This window comes from Neolamprologus multifasciatus, chromosome 4 (assembly GCF_963576455.1).
Source record: "Neolamprologus multifasciatus chromosome 4, fNeoMul1.2, whole genome shotgun sequence".
Classification (NCBI taxonomy): Eukaryota; Metazoa; Chordata; class Actinopteri; order Cichliformes; family Cichlidae; genus Neolamprologus; species Neolamprologus multifasciatus.
Genome location: NC_140442.1, coordinates 14,727,063 through 14,739,318, shown reverse-complemented (window position 1 = coordinate 14,739,318; position 12,256 = coordinate 14,727,063). Strand labels below are relative to the sequence as shown.

The 12,256-nt window shown below is 40.5% G+C and overlaps 1 protein-coding gene across 2 annotated transcripts in view; it reads right to left on the bottom strand.

Annotated features, from left to right (window-relative positions):
* adcy9b (adenylate cyclase 9b) overlaps window positions 1–12,256 on the bottom strand; it is a 43,018-nt gene that overhangs the window by 7,932 nt on the left and 22,830 nt on the right. For both annotated transcript variants that reach the window (XM_085157910.1, XM_085157908.1), the window contains exons 2-6: window positions 7,852–8,024; window positions 4,839–4,949; window positions 4,189–4,445; window positions 1,683–1,785; window positions 873–1,081 (exon numbers count right to left, since the gene is read on the bottom strand). In XM_085157910.1, the coding sequence (XP_085014036.1) occupies window positions 873–1,081; window positions 1,683–1,785; window positions 4,189–4,445; window positions 4,839–4,949; window positions 7,852–8,024 (853 nt within the window). The remainder of the gene's footprint in view (window positions 1–872; window positions 1,082–1,682; window positions 1,786–4,188; window positions 4,446–4,838; window positions 4,950–7,851; window positions 8,025–12,256) is intronic.

Sequence of the window (12,256 nt, the reverse complement as noted above, 5' to 3'; positions counted from 1 at the left end):
CAACATTTTTTTTCTTCTGTCTTCCCTCCTGCTCATCTTTTAAATATACTTTGAGGTAAGCAAAGCACCCACTCAATTCTTGTGTTAGACAGTTCCTCTAGCCTCTGATTAAAAGTTCCAAAAATCAGCTTGGGACTTAGCCCTCAGATGGGTTGTACACAGCTTGAAGATAAGAGTACCACTGTCTCTACTATCTCTTCCCTCTTAAAAAGAACAAGGAAATGATAAGGACCATCCATCCATTCTCCTCCACTTATCCTTATCAGGGTCAAGGGGGAAAGAGGTAGGGTACAGCATTGACAGGCCACCAGTCTCACGCAGGGCCAACAACCTATAATGCCCCAATGATAAGGTATTACAGAAAATCCAAGCGTACCAAGAATTCTTCTCTCAACATACTTGAGAAAGAAGTAGAGATGATGTGTGCACATCTAGGCTGCCCTCACCTGGACCACACACCTCTCCTGCCAAGTTGGGAAGGCCCATAAGAGGCTTTAGTCTGTTGGGATCTTAGAGCGTACTCACCTCTCTCATCCCCTGATGGCCAAACTTCTATCAGTCAACAAGTGTGGTGAGGACTACAACAGCTGGTGAGGGTGGTAGGGTGTGCTTACAGTACCACACGACTACTATCATGTTGCACTATTATTTCTGTATATACTATCTCACTGTGTTTATCTGTTCATTTCCATATTTCTTGTCTATTTTTATACTGCTGCCCTGCCTAGAGCTGCTCAAAGTTTTAGTTTTTATTAACAGGGAATATAAATCTATTCTATTCTTTGTATTGCACTCCTAATTTAATAAAATATGTTCAAGACTTTCTGATAATGTCTGACTGGCTTGAGCCTCTCCTGCATTCAGTATCTCACCGTATGGCAATCAGCAGAGCCAGGACCTCCAAAATTGTGGCTACAGCTGTGAGAATGAGTGCCGGTGTGGATGGGTTCTGCTGGGTAACAAGCGGTTGAAGGAAACAGGCCAATGAAAGAGCCAGAAATACTAAACAGCACAGGAGCATGTCCAGGAAAGAACTGAATGTTGGGCTGGCAAATGTCTGCACCGCTGCTTGGGTCTCGACCTGGGAGGATGGGAAAAGAGGAAACAGAGGGCAGAAAAAGAGTATAATCGTAAAAATATGCTTATTTAAGGTAGCGTGAAGGGGATTCATAAATAAGAATGAGGTGTTAGAGGAAATCTGTCTTAATACTGGTGGTATATTAGGAAATTTAACCACAGAGCAACTGCAAAAAAAGCTGTATCCCCCTTGAATAAAATGAAATAAATAAATAAAAATGAATGTTACAAATTTAACAAGCCTCAATAAATCTTATTTGTGATTAGTTACATATTATTTGTTAATGAGACTGTAGCAACAGCAGCAGCCATGTCCTTAAGATGCACTTCTGATGATACACCAGCAGAGGACATCACAACCTAAAACTAAACTGCTTCTAAGGTCCTGCAGTGATTTCCCTTTGCCGCAGTCTTGACCGGTCTGGTTATAACGCAGCACTATCGGGCTACCCAACACAGACAAAGAGGAAAACATGAACAACCTAAGATAAATATATAGAAATTCAAGCAAGCATACTATGCGTGCTTATCTAAATGACTCTCAGATCTTAGCTAGACCAAAGGTAACTATGTTAGGCAACATTTCATCACACACAAACACCTACCTCCTCCTGGTAGCTTATCCGGTACGCAGACTCCAGGCTCTTCTCCAGGAAGGTGAGGCTCAGCTTGTTTATTGGAGGTTTGTAAAAATAGTCCTTCATGAGACTGCAAGAGACACACAAAGTTAAATTTTTAATCGCCTACAAATCTCACTGCAATATTCTATAAAGTACTTTCAGCCATTTTCACACATTCACTGGAACCCTCAGCATTTTGTAGATCTTAAACAATGGAGGTGCACGTGAGAGCACAAATGTGAAATTCAGACATTGCTTACTAGGGATGGGTATCGTTTAGGTTTTATCCGATACCGGTGCCAAACCGGTACTTTTGAAACGGTGCCGGTGCTTAAACGGTGCTCAAACCGGTGCTTAAAGAATGGCGAACACAAAATTGGTCCAAAAACCTCTCATGTTTAGCTGTTTTTTTTGTAAAAAGATAACAATGTTAGCCTTTTCTGCAGCTATGGGGCATATATGGTATCACTCTTGGCTGGAAGCAGTGCTTAAACAATGGAAAAAACATAAACTTTGTCCAAAAACCTCTCATGTTTAGCTGTTTTCCACTTTTTCTTTGGTCATTTTAGCCTTTTTGGCCAGGGTGAAGGGAGTATCTGCCATCAAACAAGAAGACAGCCGCATGTAACTATGACAGTGTTTGCTAGTTCACCTTGCATGCATTAATGTAATAATGTGGTTAGCCTACTCAACGTAAATTACACATGAACAACATGAAGCTACTCACGCAGAGAAGAACGGCTGCTGCTGCCATCATCATTTCTGCTACACTAGCAGGGCTCCGGGTCCGATAACAGGCACCACACCCGCAGTAGATGTGCACGGTGTGAGGTCTAGCAGCAAGCTATCAAATACGGCGCATTTCTCGGCTTTAAAAAAAAAGCGCTATGCGTCGCCAGGTGTTTCATCGGATTCGAGGTGTTACCTCCTTTGACAGTGTCACAGTATCAGCTTAAAGCACTTGTTGCAGGCTGCTGAGTTTGCATATTTTGCTGTGAAGTACAGCCAGACTTTTGACTGCTTCGCCTTGGGCATTTTTAATCTGTAGCTCTGCTCTAAAAGAACTTACGTACCTGGCCCCGCCTACTATCCTCGGAAACGTAAAATGATTGGATAGAATCTAAAGTGTATCACAGCTCAGGAAAAAAAAGCACCGAAATAAAGCACCGAAATGTGCGCTGCTTTTCGGTCTGGTTACTACCGTTTATGTCAGAACCGGTGCCATCATGGCACCGGACACCGGTACCCATCCCTATTGCTTACAAATAAGATTTTAATGTTAAATAAAAAACATATGTTCACAGCCTTCCCACAAATGTATCGTTAACTAAAGCAACTATAAATGCTGCTAAAATGTATTAATTGTTCAATTATTGCTTTTTAATCTCTCCTAACCAACTTTATAATGAATTCATCCAAACCATCAGTGTGTTTATTAGACCCCATTCATAGAAGGCTGTTCAAAGAAGTCTTATCATTAACTGGCTACCCACCAGAGGCCTTTAAGTTTGCTTAAAAGTTGATCCAGTTAGATTTCCAATATTCATATTATTTAAAAGATTCTCAAAAAAATGTTGTAAATCAGTTATGTGATCATTTGCAGTGGTTAAATGGAATGGATACAGTCTTGAATTCACCATGGCACCGAAAAAGCACTAGTAAAGGTTAATAATGACCTTCTTAAAGTCTATGACTGTGGACATTGCTGTGTGTTTGTCCTCTTAGACTTCAGTGTTGCATTAAATACTGTGGATGACGTTGAACATTTTATGACTTATACTAGAACGCAGCACTGGCATTAAAGGAAATGCTCTGCACTGGTTTGAATTGTATTTATCTGATTGGAGTCTATCAGGAGCCAACACTACTCCTCTTTTATACTCTCGACATTGGCTCCTAATAGATTGTGTTTTATTATATCCTTTTTGGCTATTATGGCACTTTTTGTTCTTATTTATTTTACTCATTTTGTGTATAACACTTTGTGACAGTCTATGAAAAGTGCCTAATAGATCAGCTTTACTTGCTTGTTTAACTTGACTTCTAAAAGCTTCCTGAAAAATGTTCTGCTTATCCAGAAGATCATATTCTCACATATTTCCAGATTCCTTTCATTGGCTTCCTCTACACACACACACAAACCTTGAATATACAGGCCACATCATGTCTTAAAGACCTCACAGTACTATATTACCACAATGTGAGCACTTAACTATTAGACTTCAGCTTTCAGGCCCTCGTCTGTGGAACCAGCTCAGTTTGGATTCAGGAGACAGACACTGTCTCTACTTTTAAGGCTAAAAACTTTCCTTTTTGATAAAGCATATAGTTTGGGCTGGATCAGGTGAGCCTGAAGCCTCCCTTAGTTATGTTGCTAAAGACTCAGTGTGCTGAGAGGCTTCCCCATGATGCACTGACCATTTCTTCTTCATTTCGGTGCCCATGTATTTATACAGTACGCCACTACTGCATATTATTAATGCTGGATTACCTATCTTCTTTGATAACATCTACAAAGTGAGCATCACTCCTCTCCCTGAAGTTCTTGGATCGCAGAGGTAAGAGCGCTGAATGATCCATCCCCATGGCTCCTCCGCTCCATGTCTTCTTCTCCTTCTCCTGCAGCATCTCACACAGTGACGTCTGGCTGTTGGTCAAAGCTTCTAATCGAGGACTAAGCAACCCGTTTAGAGCCTTGGGGTTGCAGCCTGCAGAAATCACTGGGGAGCACTTCAAATTTGAGGCATCCTGAGGTGAAGAGGTGAAAGAGGTACTTGACTTTACAAAGAAGAACGTGTGATATGGCTGTGGAAATGGGTCAGAAATAGTATGAAGGAGTCTGAATAGGAAATATGAAAGTTACAGGCTGTGCTTCAGCTGCACCAATTTAAATGGTTGTCTCTGTGGCACAGTTCATCTGGGACCCATAGAGTTCTACTTCTTTGAACTATTTTTGAGACCTTTTTTAGCTGCCGGGTATGTGTAAATGAAAGATCACTATGTGCCAATATTTGCTAGAACCATAATGACAAAAAGTAGACTAGACTATGAGTCTTTCCAAATGTGAAAGTCAGACAAATAACATTTTGACTGTTTAATATTGTTTTCTCTGTTTTGTTAAGGTGGTATCAACTAGCTAACCTTGCCACTGTTGGTCTTGTGGTCGTCATGGCAGCCATTGTGCACCATGCCTTCTTCCAGGACCTGATCCTCCCCTGCTATCAGTGCCACGCTGCAGGAAAGACAGGGGGACTGTGGGGTGATAAGACGGGTGACACAGAAGGAAAGGGAGTAGAGAAGAAAGGAAGAGAATTCATGAAGTAAGTGACGCAGATCAAGCAGAGCATACGAGCTGATAAAAATACAACAAGATACGTCGGTGTGATGCAGCTTTGCTGTGAGGGCAAAAGAGCTAAAATGTGCCATTAAAAGGCAAAGCAGGAACGCTAACATGTTTTTAATTCATCTAACAAACTCTGAAACACTTATGATAGTATGTTTCAATGTTTAAAAAACAGTGATGGCAATAAAAGAGTTAACAAGTTGTGTGTAGGAGGTCTGCACTGGCTCAAGGCCTTTATTTTTCAGGCGAGTGTGTCTGCGAGAGCGAGAGATCTGTGTGATACTTGTTGTGCTATGACTGACCATGACACAGAGAAGCACAAGGTGCCATAAAGTAGTACTGTGTAGCTTAAACAATGTAAATACAAAGAGATGGCAAATAATGTACACCCACTTGGAAACATTTGTGATTACACCTGCCGTTCAGGTTTCATCCTTTCACCTGCTCACAGTTATTAAGCTTTTTTTTCTAAGATGTCTTATTCTTCAGTATGAGACTCATCCAGATTTGTGTGAGAGCTACGCTGAAGATGAAAAGCTGCAAATGAAGAAGTGATCAGTGGTAGGCAGACAGGTTTTGGCAGTACTTCCAAGGTCCCCTCTGCTTGAGTTAACTCATTTCCATACTGGGATGAGAAGCCAACCCCACCTTCCAGCCCTACCTCTTCTACCACTCACATGCCTTCCTTTTTTCTCTACTGCACCTTCACTCTCCACCTGTCCGGGTAGAGATAAAAGAGCTGTGCAGAGATCGCGGGGTGCAAACACATGATTAATTTGGGTGAATTTATGCTACAGCAGTAAAGGTTTTTGAGGCTAATTAATAAAAAAAATGATGTGTTAAGGGTTTTGATGAGTATGTTATGGCGGTACAATTTTGGCAAATGTGAAAATTTCCCTTCAAGGCAGAAATAAGGAGAAGATCGGCGATGGACACACAGGTAGGTCCATAAGCGTGTGGACAATGACACAGTTTTCATAGTCTTGCCTCTGTACACCACCATAGGGGATTTTAAATAAAGGACCAAAATATGATCAAAGTGCAGACTTTCAGTTTTAATTTAAGGCGTTTAACAAAAGTACTGAATTAACTGTTTAGGAATTACAGCCATTTTTATACGCAGTCAGACAAACTAAAATTATTATGAATATAAAGGTTGTTCTAATATTTGGATGAAAATCCTTTGCGGTCAATGACTGCCTGAGGTCTACAATACATGCTGTTTTTCTTCCCTTGAGATGCTCTGCCAGGCTTTTACTGCTGCTTGTTTATGTGTCTTTCTGTATTCAGTTTTGTCCTCAGTAACTGAAAAGCAAGCTTTACTGGGCCAAGCTCAGATGACTGTCTTGGCCATTAAAGAATATCCAATTCTCCAGAATATCCAACACCTTCTCGAACCACCTGCCTGCTCACCCTCCTGTCAATTAGATTTTTTTCCCCAACACCTAACCAGTGGCTCACCCCACTGCTCGTTCCGCGCCCATCCCAAGTAAGCAACTCTGAAACATTCACTTAGCTCATTACTCTGGTGCTCGCCCATGCCGTAGACTGGAAGTAACTCTCATCTCTTCTCTCCTAGAGTTGCTGTTCTGAGTTACCAGAGACTCTTTCCAGCACTTATCCCTGTGAAAAAAACCTTCCAGTGCAATAAACTCTGTGAACTGTGAGCTGTTGTCTCCTGGGTGTTGCTTTAGAGTCCATTTCACAGTTACACATTTCATCACTCGTTAATCTTGGTTTCATCTGTCCAAAGAAGGTGTCTTTGAATACAGACTTTGACAATGATATGATTTTTTAACATTTTTCCTAACCATGGCATTAATTCTATCTTTACTTTAATTGTCTTGTGTGGTCTTTTGGGACTTTTTGGTGTTGCTGAGCTGGTCAGTGCATTCAGTGTTTTTAACAACGCATCAGATTGTTGAATTGTCCATTGAATTTTTCTCTCTCTCTTCTCATTTTGGTTTTCAGCCCAATGATGGTCCTCCTTCACTTTCATCTGCATCTCTTCAGACCTCATATGGAGTGTCAGTTAACGGCTAAATGAAATCTCAACACTTCAGATTGAGATATTACATCTGCTTTGTCTGTTTGATGGGACGGGTCTCACTTGGCCATGAAACAACTATCCAAACGTCCTCTAAAAAAAGGGGAACTATATATAAAAAGATGACTTAAAGCTGGGAGTCTGCATCTCGTCACACTTCACTTGTTTAATTTTTTTTTAAATTTTTTTTAAATTTTTTAATCCACTGTGGGGTTGCACAAAGTCAAAAATGACAAAACTTGTGTCACCAGCCAAATACTTATGAACTGTATGCGATCAGCACTATAATGCTGCCTGCATTTTTGTTGCATAACTAATATGATTAGACAATATCTGTGTTTTTGTTTAGATTCATACTCTTTAGAATTTAATATGCACGGAGGTGCCATGCAAACAGAAGCATATTTGATACAAGTGCACCAAATATGAAGAGGTAAATTAACAAAGGTGCTCAAGATAAGCTTATGTAAAAAATATGAATGTTTTGCATGGTATGGATCAAAGCAATTCTGTTTTTTAGCTCCTTTAATACAAGACAATAGAAACCTCAATGCATGCAAAAAGAAAAATGAAAATATTTATCAAAGCTCCTGATACGCCCACACAAAAACACAGAGCAAAGATGAACATCAAAGAGACTGTGGCAGAACATAGAGCTCAGTGTTCTTCCTCAGGCAATATAGCTGTACAATGATAGATGAGCCCAAGAAAATATACTTATATATTTAAATACAAAGCTGATTCCCTCAGAGACAGCAACTTACCTTGGCTCTGTCTTGGGGAAGGGTGCAGGCCGAAGGGGCTCCATCAGGCGTGTGCACTCTGGACGTGGGACAGCAAGGATCTGCTTGCTCCGTCCCAGCTAATCCTATTTGGGAACAGGTACAGACGGAATGAGCCTCCATCTTCCTGCCAGAAATCAGATAGGTCTTTAGGCCTGAAGAGAGAAACGGAAACAAATAAAGAGAGGATGTCACTGACAGATCAGTTCTTATTCCCAGATGTAACTGGAAAAGGCCTGAGTTGGGTTTAGTTGTTCTTTTGTGGATAAAAGTATAGGCAGTTGTGGAGTTGTTTTAGGAGGCAGCAGAGGGTTTGTGGCCAGAATAAATCCCCACAGAGAATTATGCAAAGTTGGAAAATTCAAGTTTGCAGACATGATCCTTTTTTGTTTCCCTACACGTTTGAAAACTTTGTCATCATTTTTTTATGCATTTGTGCAGGTCTTTGCATTTCTGTCATTTCAATACACACAGTGTGAAAAAGACTAGCGAAAAAAGTTTACTTCTTTTACCAAAACTAGAAAAAACCCCAAAAAGAAACATTTGAGACCTAAACTAGTGGGTCACAATGTAATGGTTAATATCCCAATGCCATATCTATCATTTCCAGTTGATATATACAAACAAGTAAAACTTCTTTCAAGAGTCACATTTCCTGCCCACAATCATATGTCTTCTTCATGTGAAAACAGCATTTTATGTTTTAATATTTGTCTAATATTTAAATGTTTTTGATGATCTGAAACATTTAAGTGTGGCAAACATATAAAAAAATAGGAAATCAGGGAGGGGGCAAACACTTTTTCACACCACTGCATTTCTCACCAATTCCCCCATAGCCCGAGGAAGGATTTCTGTATAGCAATTTCTGAATTAATTCCATTTCTCCTTCTTGATCTTCACCTTCTCCATAATGAGAAATGTAATCTTTCATATATGCGTAAAATGGGTGCATGTGCATGTAAGTGCGGGTGTTCATGTATTCCTGTCCGCTGACCACGAAACAGCCAAATATTTGAACACCTGCTTCCTCCTGCCTCTATCAACATGTCCATTTCCATTACTCCTGCAAGTCATGTGTATTTGTATGCAACCCCTTCCCCATATTCTACCACCTGAACTAAGCAAGACATTGACAAACAGAAGTAAAGGGGAGATAGGAAGTTTTCATTAACTTTTGACAGTATTTTAGTTGCTTATCTGAGATGCAGGATGCCAGAGGATGGTGTATTTCAATCCTGTAATCTTGACTACAGATACATACACCACCTCACATAGAAACAGGCATCCTTTACATGGTAACTGCACAGATATACAGACACAATCAACGCACCTTTAGCTTTTAGCCAGAAACTAGGGTTTTTCCAATCGTCCTCACTGAGAACTAGCAACCCAGGTGTGTGTGACTGAACTTTTCATTTTTCCTCTTTGCTGTTGTGACACGTCATAGCCACACTAACAGGTTATCTGTGTTTGTCAGCAGCATAGGTTAGTACCTGCAACTGTGTGCTTAGCCACATAATTTGACTGTCAGTGAAGCTGCAGCCTCAGGCTCTGAGCATTGTATGCACTAAGTACTTCAGACAGGCCTGCCACTGGCTCTGCTAAGCCACCCTGGGGCTCCACTCTCTGACACACACACACACACACACACACACACACACACACACGTGCCACAAGGGAACAAAGTCTCAGTTTAAGATGAACACACGAATTAAGAAGCAAGACACAAAAATAAGAATGCATACAAAAAGATCGATGTACCGTTTGTATGAGACACTCACAAAAACAGCATCGCTAAACGCCTACACACTTAGTGAAACGCATGTACACAAAGCAAGCAGAAGTATAGATGGATGACTTCACTGTAGCTGGGTGGATAGTCAGGTGGATGAGATTCAAGGATGGGAAATGAAAGCGGTAAACAGCAGTTACAATGAACCATTTCCCTGCATCAGTGATGCAGAATGGCACAGCAGATGAGGAGAGGCAGCAGGAAACTGAGGAGAGCTTTTGACTGCCTCCGAAAATGAAAATGTGCGAGAGTGAGTGTGTGAGAGTGACTGTGTGTCAAAGACAGATCCAGAGACACAAACACACACACACACAACACTCGCACGCAGCATGACTGATTTCATTAGTTTGCTAATCAAATCCTCCCATTATGACACACCGTCTTCTGCTTCTGCTGATGGGTCAACTAGGTTATTTCCCCCTTCTCTTTCTGCTTCTCCTGTCTTCTTTTATCCTTTCTCATCAGTATCTCTGAAGCAGAAATGAGTTCCAGTGACATGCAGTGTTCTCACAACTTCCGCAAGTCATCCTGGAGTGACGTAGGTAAGGTAGAAGATGCCTTAAATGACTGAGTGGAGAAATGTGGTGTAATTGTTGCCTCGCCTTTTTATTGACATTTTCACAACCCAGATTGGGAGCCTTTGAGTCAGAGAGAGTGCCAGATTTTCATTATTTATTAATATATTTATACTCTCAATTAATGCAAATTGCGCAGTAAAAGCAAAGGCGCTTGCAGAGTAATAATAAAACTGCATATTATGGGAACCAACCCAAATTCATCTTAACAGAAATCCCTGGACCATTTAGCCTCTTTTCCCAAATACTGTGAAAGCTTATTAAAAATAATGAGGTATGTCAAGATAGAAAATGTGTGTAGCAACAAATTACTAGACAGAAAAGACATAAGGCAGAGAAAGGAGGTTTGCTAGTGCAAAGAATATCGATCCATTATCACTCCACTTCAGAAAAGTCAGGGCGACACATTTTTCTTTCTGTGCTAGAGCAGATGGTCTGTTAGTTTAGAAATTTAAAGAAGAGGTGATGCAACACAGAGGCAAACATGCTCCTATCCCAACACTGTTAAATGTGTTTCTAGCATCAAATTGTCATGGCTGTGTGCAGGCAGGCAGAGAGGAAGGACCCAAAATGCAGGACTCACGGAGGCAAAAATGAACTCTGAATAAACTGCTTTATTGCAGGCTGCTGATAGAACAGAAGACTAACTAAACTGGAAAATATAAACTAACAAACAAGCAAGCAAATCAGGTAGCAGAAGACACAGCGTAAACTGAGGGTGAGTAGACATTAACGACGCGACAGAGAACAAAGGAAACACAGGGCTTATATACACAGGGGAGTAATCAGGGAATGGAAAACATAAGGGAGACACAGCTGGAAGGAATGGGGCTAACGAGACAGGAGGCAGGTAAAACTGAACACACCGACACCAGACACGGACCTTCAAAGTAAAACAGGAAGCAAGAAACAATTTACAAAGACGCAGACCGACACTGAACTAAACCTAGAATAATAATCAATAATATAAAAATATACCAAAACATAAGAAACTGAAAAAGCTGGGTCAAAATGACCCAGAACCATGACACAAATTCAAATTTTCGTTTGTTTTAATAGAATAAAATGTTTCCGTTTCGATGTGGCTAAGTTATCTCTTTACCATTTTCAATTTAAGCCTCTGTTTTGTTTTGTTTTAATATTTTGCTTCCCTGGAGCCAGACCTACTTTTAAATGTAATTTTTTAAAAATGGTCTATAGCAATAGTTCCTTGGACTGCTTTTTCACTCGTTTTCACTCCAGTCTTTGAACCATTTTCAGAGGAATATTTTTTGGTTTGTTAAGCCACTTAACCCTGACCTCTGAATTATTCAAGCATAAAAAAGGGACCTAGCTAAAGAGGATGAACCAGTGTTGTGTTTAAATATGACAGATAACATAGCAAATCTTTAGGCACTTTGCTACTAGCAGCCTGACACAAAATTATTTTTTGTGAATATATTTTTGCCACAACAACATGATTCCCAAATGATCATTAACAGAAATACAAAAGAAAGAAGAAAAGGCTGAGGTATGCCAAATTACATAAGTCCTGGACTGAAAATTGGTGACAACAGGTCTGATGGGGTGATGAACCCAGAATAAATATATGTAAGAGGTCAGGAGAGAGGTACAGACGTGAGTGTATACAGCCATCTGCAAAACACAATGGAGGCTCAGTTGGTCTGGGGCTACATTTCAGCCAGTATTGATGGAGATTTTTATCAAAATGAATGGCCTTATGAACACAGAACAGTACCATCAGATTTTGGTCTACTACACAACACCATCTGGAAAACATCTGATTAGCAATGGCTTCATATTTTAGCATGGCAATAACCCCAAACGCACTGGCAATGCAATTAGAGTATAACTGGATAGAAAAACACACAACAGAAGACTATCAGTCATGGACTGGCCTCCCCAGACACCGTACATAAACATTATTAAAGCAGTGCGGGGTTATCTTGACAGAGGAAGGCAGACACCAGAAGAGCTTTGAATGTCTTTAAAGGAGCCTGGAGAACTATTCCTGAAG